At 37.3% G+C, this 14282-nt stretch overlaps 1 protein-coding gene across 26 annotated transcripts; it reads left to right on the top strand.

Annotated features, from left to right (window-relative positions):
- Window positions 1–108: 108 nt before the first annotated feature.
- Window positions 109–13440, top strand: HNRNPK (heterogeneous nuclear ribonucleoprotein K). 26 transcript variants are annotated; one of them, XM_074280181.1, is made up of 17 exons: window positions 278–440; window positions 2849–2927; window positions 3034–3117; window positions 3799–3896; window positions 4379–4435; window positions 5926–5969; window positions 6880–6952; window positions 7506–7577; window positions 8084–8197; window positions 8532–8660; window positions 9503–9810; window positions 9918–9972; window positions 10448–10552; window positions 10972–10987; window positions 11068–11150; window positions 11917–12086; window positions 12945–13440. In XM_074280181.1, exons 3-17 carry the CDS (start codon window positions 3060–3062, stop codon window positions 12973–12975), a joined length of 1413 nt encoding a protein of 470 aa, XP_074136282.1. In that variant the 5' UTR covers window positions 278–440; window positions 2849–2927; window positions 3034–3059; the 3' UTR covers window positions 12976–13440. The 26 variants fall into 26 exon arrangements, 9 of the variants coding, with proteins under 9 accessions (XP_074136281.1, XP_074136282.1, XP_074136278.1 ...); XM_074280177.1 differs by having other exon boundaries at window positions 12885–13440; XM_074280178.1 differs by lacking the exon at window positions 278–440 and adding an exon at window positions 665–813 and having other exon boundaries at window positions 12885–13440.
- Window positions 13441–14282: the final 842 nt, after the last annotated feature.

The raw sequence follows: 14282 nt of genomic DNA, 5'->3' as shown, positions 1-14282 counted from the left end.
TCCCCCCGCCGCCCCGAACCACAGTACTAGCCGCCGCCCCGCGCGCCCTAACCCCTTTTCTCCTCTCTTCCTGTTTCGCGCCCTATTCGTCTCGCTACCCGCCACACTCCGGAGCGAGCAAACGAACGAGCAATCCCACGCGCATCCACCCCATCTCTCCTCCCCTCCCCCCGCCCCGGCTGTAACTCCCCCAAATTGCTAGCTCACGCGGCAGGGGCGCCCCTCCCCCTACGCTCTATTCCTTTGCCACCCCCGCGCGCGAGCTAGCAAGCGAGAGATCCTTTAGATCTCGCGAGATGCCGGCCCGTCTAGGCTAGTGTGTGAGAGCGAGAGAAGGAGGAGGGCGCTCGAGGCGACAGCACTGCAGACGCCATTATCCTCTGTTTCTCTACGGCATCGACCTCTGTCGGCTGGCGTTTTGTTTGCTCTTAAACCTACAGGTAATGGGAGTTATTGGGGTCTCTGCATTGTAGGTTCGGGTACGGCACTGATGCCCTTAAAGCTTTTCGGGAGCCTTTCTAAGCAGGATTTTTAGGGCCAGAGCGGCCTTTCAGCCTGAAGGGAGGCGCCGGCGGAAGGCGGGGCCGCCGCCTCCTCCTGCGTAGAGATTGACAGCGCCTTGGGCCAATCACATCGCCCTCGCGCCACCGCTGAAGGCTGAGTAGCCAATGAGGGATGGCGGTGGAGGGAAGGGCGGTAGAAGAAGGGGGAGCGCAGGCAGTGGGGGAGGGGAGTGTGGGCCTGCGCTCGCTCTCTGTTTAGCTCGGACCGACTGGGGCAGCGGCGGCGTAGAAGAGAAGGCGGCCTCGTGCGGTAAGGACCTGGGCTGGGGAAGGCGTCGCGAGGGGGCTAGGGTCCGGGTCGGAGACCACTTTATCCACTTCTTGCAAAGGTCCCCATCAGGCTGTCTCCGCATGCCCGGGGGTTGGCAAACCTTTGGAGAACGTTGTCTTGTGTTCCCCTCCCCCCCACCTCCGCCATTTCCTTGATTCCGCTTTCATAGGATCATAATGCTAGTTTTCCCCCGGGAATTTAGGAGACAAGACCCAGAATGATGAGAGGAGCCCTTCACTGTTATCGGGGCCTTGGTGGTGGGGGTTGCTGGAGGGTGGCGAAGAGGGGGCGGAATCCTGAGAGGGTTTGAAGGAGACCCAGAGACCTTGATATCTTAGCGACATTAGCGCCTTTGTGTGGGTGCTTACCGCGTTTTTGCTTCATCGGAGCCGGCGGTACAAGTGGGGGGCGTAAGATTATAATAACTGTTAGATTGTGGCTCCGCTGCTTTGTCTCTCCCGCTGTGGCGGGAGGGGGAGAAGTGGGGGGGAGGGGAGGGCGGGGGATGAAGTCCTCCTGACCGCGTGGTGGGGGGGAGGGGCCTCCGCCTAGTAGCACGTAGGCGCCATTACAGGGGCCGCCATTTCCCGTCGGATTCTGGTGAGGAAAGAGGCGCTGCGTTTCTGCTACGTCCTTTCATCCTTTTTTTTCAATTATTGACTTTTGGGTATTGGCGCCACCCTTGTGTCGGTCGGCTTTCGGAGAAGAATAGAAATCTTTGATAGGGGATTGGCGAACCACTTAAGCCGAAATTTCGAGGTAGTTCGGCAAAGAGAAAGGCCTTAGGATGAGCAGCGGCCGCTTTACATATCTCTACGAACCTCGCCCAACTAGTTATTTTTCTCCATTCTCAATCCTAGACCGTCTTCTTAGATGCAGAGAAAGGAGTAAACGTTTTGTAGGGATAATTGCTACCAAGAAATGAGTTATTAACGCTGGCGAATTTTTAACCCTATCCTATACCGGACCGATTAGCCGCATCTTGGCTCAACGAGCCACGTGTCGGCCTTTCTGCCAGTCAGAATCGAGGGCGTCTCCTGCTATGTCTTTTCTGTGGTCCCCTCTTTGTAGGGGTTAGACTACCAGAAAATCCGCGCTCTAAACCGCGGCACGAGATGCTTATGTTAAAGAAGCTTCTCCCGTGGAATTAAAGTTTAAATACTTGTGTTAATCTCAGTAGGTTATGTGAAGTGTTATATAGCCCAGAGGAAACCAGCCAGGAATGCCTACGATTAATTCTTTGCCATTGTTACTTGGATCAGTATACCTGGTTCAAGTTGTTAAAAAAAATGATTACATCTTTACCTTGTTTCTGCTTTGTCTTAGTCTAGTGATGGATGATGTTGGGAGGGGGGGAGCTTGAGTGAATATGATACAATAGTACCACGTTTTTAATAGCTCCTGCAACCAGGCTTAGGATATTCACTAGAAGTTTGACCTGGTTAATATGTTCCCTTTGGGGTAAATTGGAATCAAGATTAGTGATAGTATTCTAATTGCTGCCTTTGGAGTTATCAAATTTTCATATGATTAAGTAAAGGGTTTAAATAATAAATTTAAACAGTTTCAGAAGTACTAGGGTCTGGATAAGGTTTAAGTTTTGACAAGACAGCAAGTCCTTTATGGTATAAAGCAAGCAAAATGGAAGAATTGTCAACAGATATTCTGCACTGTATATAACATAGCCAAAAGGTTCTAATAGAAATAGTTGTAACTTAAGGATTTTAAATTTTTGTATTTATATGATGTTCCGAAATATCAATACCATGCCCATTTAACTTAAAAAAAAAAAAAAAGCCTTTTTCCTCCAAGAAAAAGCATCCAAATACATCAACCAACTTAGAATTAATATTGATTTTCCTTTTTAGAATGTGTTTAGGGTCCTGGCTAAGCTTTGGACATTTAAAAAAAAAGTTACAGAAATAGGAAGATTGAGATTTACTTTAAATTTGACGTCAGAATTAGTATTCAGTAATAGAAAAAAATCAAAACTGATTTATGTTGATTTTTATAGGCTACTGCAGCACTAGGGTGTCAGTTGTTGATCCCGCCCAGAACACTTCAGTTCTGCCCTGCAAGGATATATAATACTGGTACGTTCTAGAAGCAGAGTCATTTCTTTGCTTGCTCAGTTTAGCAAGATATACACATCTTATTTTCCAATGAACGAGTTGTACTAGCTTGTTTATTCTTTGACAGATTGTCTACCCATTTAATCTGAGAAAATGGAGACTGAGCAACCAGAAGAAACCTTCCCCAATACTGAAACTAATGGTGAATTTGGTGAGTAAAATTTGGTGTTTTTCTCCCCCCCCCCCCCCCCCCCCCCCAGTTATATTAGTAGAAATATGTTTATTTAAAGAAAAGTGGCAATATAAGCACTGTAGAAACTTTGGTACATTTTTTCATCCTATAGTCATTAAGTACAGTGTAATTATAAGCATTTAGCTGTGTCTTAATTTTTACTTCTATTTAGTGCTCCCTTTGATACCTTTTTAAAATTTTGCTTTTGTAAATGGAGAATTTAAATCTTTTTGTAACGGAAATGCCGGCTTTTAAATTTTTACAGCCTTTTTCAATAAGGATATTATATATACAGATAGGATTTTTTTTTTAATCCATGTATTAGGACTTTTACTTTGATTTTAAAGATCTATTCAAGGATATTTTGTCACAGTGCATGCTGTGCCTGATATTAGACTTATTGAGAAAAACATTTGATCTGAAACAGACTTCAAAAAAGAATGTAACAGTATTTGTAGCCTTTAGGTAACACTTGCAGTTAGCAACAAATACTTCATCTGAATAGAAGTTATCCTTTTTTTAGTAACTTCAGTTCAAGATTATTATAACTTGGTGAAAGTGGCAGTAATCCTCCAAATAAAGCAGAGTTAAAGGAAAGGATAACATTGTTGATTAAGAGAAAAAGACAATTCTTTTTAATTCAAAACACTTAATTTTTAGGTAAACGCCCTGCTGAAGATATGGAGGAGGAGCAGGCCTTTAAAAGATCTAGAAACACTGACGAGATGGTTGAACTGCGCATTTTGCTTCAAAGCAAGGTATGAATTGCATTTAAAATTGGCTAAAATATGACCCAACTGTTATCAAAATTGAATTTCTTTTTAAAAAAAAAATTCAGTTCTTATCTAATGGAGATAACATTGGGTTCAGAGTTTTTCTTTTATTTTGGCAATTAGAAAATTTACCAGCAACAGAAATTGCTATCTTAATTTTTATTATAGCCATATGTAGTTATTGATTATTGAGATTGTTCTCAAAGTTGTGTTGAAATCTTTACATTGGAAACGAAAATGTTTTCCTGAATTTACTGGGGAAGGTTGTCTTTTTTAAAAAGGGAAGTGCAAATGAGAAATTTGTGTGTAATGTTGTCTTATATAGTGCTTGGATAAGTGGTTTTGAGGCCAGTAAATTTTTTTTTTTTTTTTTTTAATGGAATCTAAAGAGCTTCATTCAGTTTAAGTATTTTCGTACTGCAGATCTAAATTAAGTCTTTTCCTTTGTATTTTTTTTTTCCTCCTAGAATGCTGGAGCAGTGATTGGGAAAGGAGGCAAAAATATCAAAGCTCTTCGTACAGACGTAAGTATTCAAGACTTCAAAGTACTATTCGGTCAGCTTCTGTTTACATGTTGCTAGAAATTTTAAAATTTCAATCAGACTTCATTTAATAGTCTAGATACAAGCCATTTGTAATGATTTTTTTTTTTTAACATACCTATATATATTTTAAAGACTTCAAGTTTTGCCATTCCTGTTACAATTAAAACCCAGATTGAGTCATGTGGGAGGTTTATATTAAACCTCTTCACTTTCTAACAGGATTCCACTAAATTATACACTTCAAGCAAGATAACATCTTAATTAGAAATATTGACAAAGCTTAAAAACCTTTAATTGCACCATTTCCCATATGTGTGAATCAATTATAATATTACTGAAAACCATTGCAGGTGGCTGATTTAATAACCCAATGATTTTTTTAAAAAATTCCTTTGATAAAACTGCCCATCTGTTCTTTAACAGCTTGCACATGAAGCACAAAGACATTAATGTTAAGGAAATTGCATGGTTTAAATATGGGTATAAGTTAGTGTAGGAACTTTTAATTGGGGAGCAATTTGTCAATGGCTATGACTTGCGTGTTCAAATTTTATAGTGGGTTGACTCTTGTGATTAGACACATTTGATATGGCATCTCCCAGAAGTGTGTATTTATAGGACTTGACTACACCAAAGCGCCTAAATTATTTCTCTTAGTCTACGCCCTTATATTTAACATCTTGCTAAAATTAAGGCAATTATGACTTTGTGTTGAACACTTATCTGACAGTATTTCGTTTCTCTTTCGGTCGCAGATCTTTGTATGTTCCTCTTGATTACTGTAAACTGAACTTGAAAAATTGTTTAAAAGTTTCAAACTTGCCTATTAGGACCCAGAAATAAGTCTTAAACATCCAAAAACCAAACTTTTTAATAGCCAGGATTTTTGGTGGTGTGGAGTTTTTGTTTTACTTTTTTTCCTTAAACATCTCTCCTCTTAATCCAGATGTTGTCTATCATTATCTGGGTTATTAATTTCCCCATTTCCTCAAGACTTCAATAAAACAAGTCATGACAGGTTTTGTGTCTACCCTCATGAGCCAGCCTGCTACTGAAACAACGTTTGTAAAAAGTAATTAGTTAGAACCATCATTTTAAGATCCTTAAATGTTAAGGCAGTCAGATGTAGAGCAGTCCATTATTGTGTTAGTCTTCAGAACAACTTAAGCTTGTTTCATTAATTGAGAGTAATGAGTATAGTTTGTATTAAATTAAAATTTATTGCTTTTCCCCCTTTTCCCTCTCCTTGTTTTTTTGGCCATATATCTCCGTTGCCCATGTACTGGATCGACTTACCCCTGCGTTGCCCACCATGACGTTGGCCCATCCGCCCCTGAACGCCCATGTGAAAACCCTGGTTGGCTATGCCCAAAAATGTGCTCGTTGCCAAACGGGTACCATACTTGACAACTTCTGATTGAATGCCCATGCCCAATGCCAACATCCACGAACGCCAATGACCAATGCAGTACAATGCCAGTGTTTCAGTCCCAGACAGCAGTGGCCCCGAGCGGTATGTCCCAACAGTTTATGCCTCACTGCCTGATTAGAAAGAGAGAAATGTATTTTATTACCTGCCTTTTATATAATTAAATAGTATCCCCTTTAGACGGTGTATTGTTTTTCAAGTTTCTGTCTTATTTTCCCCATTAAGTCTTTTTGTCACTGAACTTTTACCGTGAGTTGCCCACCCAAACGATCCACTAATTTTATTTCGATGGAAGGAGCACAGCTTCAAGTGTTGCATATTTGCTGCATTGTAAATCAAATTGTTTCAAAAATAGTCTTTCGCTCTCTGTCTTTGTGGCCCACCTTGCTTCCCAACATTGCCTGTTCATAATTTTTTCTGATGAAACGCTAACTCTGGTTCACTTTACTTCACTTCTCATTTGTGTTGTCTTTGTTTTGTCTTGCATTTGTATTTGTTTTCTTGCAGAGCCCATTAGTAATCTAATTTCTAACTGGTCTCATAACTTTATTCCAAATATAATGTTCACTTGCATATAGTCCCTTTCCCCCACTTCTATGAGAAGGTGTGCCAATTTTTCCAATGTAATAGTTGAGGGTATCCTTAAATTAGTGGTGGCGGGGAACATTCACTTCAGCTTCAGTTCTGGTCAATTTGTTGCCCACTTAATCTGAGCCCTTCCAAAAATCCATACTCTTCTCTAGTCTGTCTTTCTTTCTCCTCTCTTTCTATTTCTCTCTCTCTCTTTCTAATCTATCTCTGCAAGACCTTTATCATGTCTGTTTTGGGCGTAAAAAACAATGCATGTGAAAAGTCTGTAAATAAACTGCTTTAAATGGGGAATATTAAATAATCGTGTTACTTTTCTGTGAAGTTTGCTTTTATATGATGAACACAAAACTCATTTTTCTTTTCCACCTTTTTTGTACTCTCTGGTATTTGTGATGTTTGACAGCATATTGAGTATCAGTGCAGATATTGAAACAATTGGAGAAATTCTGAAGAAAATCATCCCTACCTTGGAAGAGGTAGGCTCATTTTTTTATTCATTTGTATATTTGGAGTATAAGGGGGATTATTAGTTTAACAGATTATCCGTGAGCCAGTGGGGTAAAGTTGACAGAATAGTATATTAGTACTTAGGGTGAAATAGTTTGTGGTAACAATTGCCTTGTGCTGCATAATAAGCAACACTAATGTGATTGATATTAGGCAATCAAGACTGGTGACTTGTAGAGAATGTCATTTGTATATGTTATTGTTTGTATCCCCTTTTATTATCCTTAAGTAATACTGGCAGGCTTCTTTAGAATTCAGTTTTAGTTGCGATGTGGAAATATAAAAATTTCAGTTAGCTAGAATGGGCTAGTTGGGAGGGTGGTAATGTTTATTGCAAGATCTTTTAATTTTCTGGTTATCTAGAAGTATGAGGAAGTTTTGTTTTTTTAAAAAATTAGTTGTTAGGCAAGAAGTTTGTCTAGATAATTAAGTTAAAATGTTGTAGTAGCTTTACCAATATATGCGACAATAGCCTGATCACATTAGACACTTAACCTATTACTCTTATTTTTCTACTTTCAGGGCCTGCAGTTGCCATCACCCACTGCAACCAGCCAGCTCCCGCTCGAATCTGATGCTGTGGAATGCTTAAATGTATGTCATAGTGCCATTGAACCCCCACTGAAGTATGGAGCCTGGCCCATAGGATCAATTTCATTTTAACATAGTGTACTTTTCCCGTCTCTAGAGAAAATGCTTGAAAATTAAGATATGTGAATGGTCTTACAACTCACTGTTGACCCTGCTCCATGCTGCAGTGGGAATTAACTACATTTGCAAAGTGCTTTGCAGTCATTTATATTATGGTGTTATTTGAATGTTGTTAATAATTTCTGTGGTAACAGCGACATGCTAAATGGCTGCAGTGTGGGTATGGTGTTGCAGGACCTGAAAAAAAAAATAGTTTTTTAAGGTGGTGCAGAATGTCCTTTTTGGGCCTGGCTATTGAGGATAATAAGCACATAACTGGTAAAGTTATTGAAATATAACTTCAGGTTGTTCACTGCAACAGTATTTTATGATTATGCTTATAAAAAATGGATGTGTTTGGGGAGTTTTTTTTTATTTTGCACTAAAGCTTTATAAATCTCCATCTGCAGTATCAACACTATAAAGGAAGCGACTTTGACTGCGAGTTGAGACTGTTGATTCACCAGAGTCTGGCAGGAGGAATTATTGGAGTCAAAGGTGCTAAAATCAAAGAACTTCGAGAGGTAAAGGCCCCTTTTTTTCCCCCCTCTTCCCTTACTCCTTATCAAAAAAGAAAAGGTTTTAATAATTTTACAGCTTATTTTTTTATATATAATTTTACATATTAAATAAGTGGGATTATTCTTTCCTTATATCTCCCCCATCTCTCCATAATTTCTGTCTGATCTAATACGGTCACATTTTATTATTATTAAGATTGCTCCTGTGTCCAGGCTTTTACACTGCTATACCGTAGCACTAACTCCCATGGTATGTTAGTACTATAAATAACTCCGGGTTAATTGGTTTTAAATACTTTTTTATTAAGCGTTTCACTTTTTAAAATTTCTCTTACAGAACACTCAGACAACTATCAAGCTTTTCCAGGAATGCTGTCCTCATTCAACGGATCGAGTTGTTCTTATCGGTGGAAAGCCTGATAGGGTTGTGGAGTGCATAAAGATCATACTGGATCTTATATCTGAGGTAAAAAGAAGAAAGAAAACTTGTTTTTAACATGTTTTCTTTAAGATGTAATTTGGAGAGGTCAGGGCTAGTTCATCAGTTAACTGTAGGCTATTTGAAAGAAAAGTTACCCTTTCTTACCATGTATTTCATACTTTGTGTCTTTTCACTAATATCTTCCCTAATCAATCTTTATTTACTTAGAAGTTATTCAAGATTTCCTTTGTTGTTTGACTTTAGACACAAGTTTAAACTAGCTATTGAAGAAGTGTCATTATGTTGCCATTTAGTTGTAACACAACACACAATATAAACTAAGTTGTGACTAAATTTATTTACCCAGTTTTGAACATGGGGGAGAGAGACTGTGTGAGAGAGAATAATTGGGTAGCATTTAAATAATGCAAAAGGGAGAAATGCTAAGCAATATAAGGTATTAAGCATTATTAATGCAAAAGTGAAATAATGCTGTGGTTTCATTCTTTGTATTTGTGCATTGTAGCCATTTTAATATGGTGGTTAATTGTTTATTTTATCCTTTCCTAAAATTATAATGGTCCATTCAGTTCTGCTTAGCTTTAGATTCCTCAAGAACATTCAAAGAAATAAAACAAGTTGCTAATATTCTAAAATTTGCCAAATTTTGTTGTGGGGATTTATCTCTGGTACACTTTAGTATTAAAATTTAACAGACAATGGAGGGTTTAAATTTAGATTGAATTCTTTAAGTAGATTGACATATACAAACAGCCCAGCAAATTAGATGCTCTGCATTTTTTAGTACATTTAATGATATGATTCTTGGTTTATATTTGTGTGTTATTGTATATTAAGGTTTTTTTTTTTTTTCCTCCTTGGTTTAGTCTCCCATCAAAGGACGTGCACAACCCTATGATCCCAATTTCTATGATGAAACCTATGACTATGGTGGTTTCACAATGATGTTTGATGATCGACGAGGACGCCCCGTAGGATTTCCCATGCGGGGAAGGGGAGGCTTTGACAGAATGCCCCCAGGCCGTGGTGGGCGTCCTATGCCCCCATCTAGAAGAGATTATGATGACATGAGCCCTCGCAGAGGACCACCACCACCTCCTCCTGGACGTGGCGGCAGGGGTGGTAGCAGAGCTCGAAATCTTCCTCTTCCACCACCACCACCACCTAGAGGAGGGTAGGTTGTGATTTAGTGTAGATATTGTCTATATAGTATTTCAGGGGTAAAGTACCAAAAATATTTTTCTACAAAAGTAACTCAAGCTCAATCTGTTTTCCTTTCAGCGATCTTATGGCTTATGACAGAAGAGGAAGACCCGGTGACCGTTATGATGGCATGGTAGGACTTTTGACTTGTTATACCTAACTATGCTTGCCATATATGTCACCTTGTAGCAATTTAAGCTAATGTCCTGAGTAGTGTAAACTTTGGAATGGGGGGGGGGGACTAGGTGGCACATTGTTATCATGCATTTGAGATGTTCTATATTTAATATTTATACAGCCAAAATTAGAGAAACTAATTTTCTCTTATCCCAATGCCAAAATACACCTACCCGACTCCACTTACTTTATCACCTATGGTGAATTTCTTACACCAGAAGCAGCATTAAATAATTTCTCCTGCACCACATCCATCTAGAATTCCTATTGTGTAGTATTCTTTTTCCACAAAGTCCCTATACTGTGAAAAGTTGGATGAATCACAAAATTGAACTATCACAAGTTATGAGATCATTAGTATTTGGGAATGAAATGTTTGATCAACATAGTGTGTTCAAATTAATTGAGACTATGTGTTAACTGTAATACAGGTTGGTTTTAGTGCTGATGAGACTTGGGACTCTGCAATAGATACTTGGAGTCCTTCCGAATGGCAGATGGCTTATGAACCACAGGTTGAGTACCATGAGTTTACGGTATTACATTTTTTTTTAAGTCTTAAAACTTTATTTGAATCATAGATTGGGTGGGTGTATAGTGATTTTCTGATTTGAAATTAATTAATTAGCAAGGGGTGGAGTTTCTGTTTCATATAGAAATAAACATAATGGGAATCCTTGTTATTTTAGTAAATGTTGGAATGAAGTAAAACTCAAGAGAATGTTTTATGTATACCCTGAAGGTGTAGAAATCCTTCTGAAACTTGAACTAGAAATAACGTGATATAATAATGGTCTGGGGAGGGGGGGGGTGTTTTTGCAGAATAAAGATTTTATTTCCTGGGATGTTAAATCAAAAAATTGCATGAATGTTTTAATTGTTTTTAAAGCTGATGCTCATATAAGTACGAGTTTTATGGAATAATTTTTTACATTTCTCTTTCCACAATCTTTAGGGTGGTTCTGGATATGGTAAGTGTTTTTATCCTTCTTGAGTTAAAAAAAAAAGATTCCTGTATCATAAAGAACTAGATGCTTATGATTTAAATTAGATTATTCCTATGCAGGGGGTCGTGGCTCATACGGTGATCTTGGTGGACCCATTATTACAACACAAGTAACTATTCCCAAAGATGTAAGTAATTCCAGTATTAGTTACTCAATTGGTTCTTTAATATTCTGAAATTTGGAGCAATTTCACAAAATGTGTTAAATTTACTAACTTGAGCTTCATTCAGGGCATGAAAATTTTATTTTGGGAAAAGATATTAACATTATAAACAACTCATTAATATTCCTTAATTTGGCTCCTCAATTTCTCTTTAAAATTGTGCATTATGATTTTAAATTGTGTATCCAGTTATGGTGGTAATATTTAAATATTAAAATCCTAATTATGACACTATTGTAAAATACTATATTTTAAAGTGTTATCTCACAAGGATACCCCCCTCAATAATTTAGAGGAAAAGTGAGTTTTATAATGTCCAAAAAGTTGGGGTATTATTTCTGATGAAGTAATATAAATGAAAAACAGATTTGGCTACAGAAGTGTTTAACTATTTTGTGTCATAGTCCGTGTGTCCCCCCTTCTCTCTTTCCCCCTCCCCCTTTAGCAATCTGGTGAAGCCTGGACTCCTCACTCCTCAGAGCAGTGAAATGCTGAAAATGGAATTACCAAAGAAATGTTACAGTGAAATTGTTAGCAGTGTTAACAAGTTCATGGACTTAGAGTCAGAACCTTTCTTTAAAGAATTAACTAATTAATAATTGAGCTTTTTACATTTCTGGGTAAAAGTTGTATAGTTAATATTTTAAAGCTATTAAATAGTTATACAATTCTGTCTAAAATGTGAAATTAGGAATATATTTCTAATTGTCAAAGTTTTCATACTTTTCAGTTGGCTGGATCTATTATTGGCAAAGGTGGTCAGCGAATCAAACAAATACGTCATGAATCTGGAGCATCAATCAAAATTGATGAGCCTTTGGAAGGATCTGAGGATCGAATTATTACCATTACAGGAACACAGGACCAGATACAGAATGCACAGTATTTACTGCAAAACAGGTAGGTTGAAGTTAATTTTTAATTTTTTTTTTTTAAATTTTTTTAAAAATTTTGTTTTATTTTTTTAGTTTTAACATACTAGAACTTGAAGCTTTTTTTTTTTTTTCCCTCAATTGATATTTCTTTTAGAAGCCATGGTATCTCAAAATCTATTTTGGGGGACCTAACTTCTAAACATCCTGGTAGTTTGCTTTCATTTTCTTCTGCTTTCTTACTAAAATGAAGACACCCTCAATACTAATCTTGCTGGAAGAAGCCTTAACCAAGCAGTCCTCTCATTTCTCTGGTGAAAACTGCTGCAAAAACTACTTGTAATAAAATTATATAGAGCCTGTAGAAAATATGGAAGATTTCATTGGATATTGGCCTAGTTCTGTGTGGAAGACTAGTGATTTTGTTGTTTTTAGATAACTAAAACGACAACAAATCACAGTCTGCCATATGGCACAGGCCATGCCTCTACAGGATAAGTTGAAAACATTGGTGCTGTTAATGCAGTATTTCACACCTGGCATTTCTTTGTCTTTCCTGCCAAATATTAACAGCTTTTTAAATTTTCATTTTCTTAATCCTGCTATGCTGTCTGTTATTGTTAAGAAGCATTTTTCTGCTGTTGGACTTTTTTTAAGTCTTTAATTTTAATTGCTTATGTTTTCAAATTTAAATTACATTTAAACTTTAATTGACAAGTTTGTCATTTTAATTTAGCATTAAATTTATTGTCTTTTTTTTAATGTTGATGCAAGATGTTCTGTACAAAAATTCTAATTCGCATTTTTTTTTTCTTTTCTTTTATAGTGTGAAGCAGTATGCAGATGTTGAAGGATTCTAATGCAAGATATTTTTTCTTTTTTATAGTGTGAAGCAGTATTCTGGAAAGTTTTTCTAAGACTAGTGAAGAACTGAAGGAGTCCTGCATCTTTTTTTTTTTATCTGCTTCTGTTTAAAAAGCCAACATTCCTCTGCTTCATAGGTGTTCTGCATTTGAGGTGTAGTGAAATCTTTGCTGTTCACCAGATGTAATGTTTTAGTTCCTTACAAACAGGGTGGGGGGGGAAGGGCGCGCAAAACTAACATTGAAATTTTGAAACAGCAGCAGAGAGAGTGAATTTTATTTTTGTTCATTGTTGGTGGTAAAAAAAAAAATAATAATAATAATAATTTTTTCCCCTCCTGTAACTATTGTGAACACCTTGCTTTGTGGTCACTGTAATTTTTTGGGGGGGGGTGGGACAAGGGAGAAAGAGTATCAATAGTCCACGTGTCCCTGGCATCCATTCAGAGCAGTGTGCAGAATGTAATGCTCTTTTGTAAGAAACGTTTTATGATTTTTAAAATAAATTTAGTGAACCTATTTTTGGTGGTCATTTTTTTTAAGACATTAAATCTCAAATGGATAAATCTTTACCCCTAGACAAAAGCAGCACTAATTAAACACTAAGTTTGATTTTCAGCTCCTCTGTGGATATAGGCGTATCTTCTTGGACACATAATAAGCAAATAGTCCTGGTGACAACTTGATGGCTTGAATTGCTTGGGAAGGAATTGCACCACATTCATTCATGCAACAAGCTGGTTTTTGCAAATGCTTGCCCCTACTTGCAGCACAATTTTCTATATTAGTAATTGTGAAGAAAAACCAAGCTGGAGCAGTACCACACTTTGGTATAGATACACACCTGAAGCCTGATTAGCAGCAAGTTTTACTAATCAGAATAACACTTGGTTATGAAAATGACTGAAGCTGAATAAATTCTGATTATTTTTAGATAATTCCTCACTTGTAGACTATAAAAAACTGTCAACTTGCCTGGTGTCTACTAGTTAAACTTTGTAAAAATATATATATATATACTTGTTTTTCCATTGTATGCAGATTTGAAAGAAAGATGTACCATTTCTCTGTTGTATGTTGGATTATGTAGGAAATGTTTGTGAACAATTCAAAAAGTGATAAAAAAAAAAAGTACCTGTGGATGTTTTGTGTAGTATCTTGGCATTTGTATTAATAGTTTAAAGTTCTAATTTCACTTCCAAATAAAAATAAACTCACACAACGCTGGATTTAATGTGCCCAGTTTGGAGAATGAGTGACATTGTTAGTTTGTTTGAATCTTTATTTAAGGAAATGTCTCGTTTAAGTTACATTTGTTAGCAATTTTTAATGTTTCATATCGACCATGGTAATTAAGGTAG

Source organism: Sminthopsis crassicaudata, chromosome 1 (assembly GCF_048593235.1).
Source record: "Sminthopsis crassicaudata isolate SCR6 chromosome 1, ASM4859323v1, whole genome shotgun sequence".
Taxonomy (NCBI): domain Eukaryota; kingdom Metazoa; phylum Chordata; class Mammalia; order Dasyuromorphia; family Dasyuridae; genus Sminthopsis; species Sminthopsis crassicaudata.
Note: the sequence above shows the minus strand (reverse complement) of the source record. Positions and strands in the feature narration are given on the sequence as shown.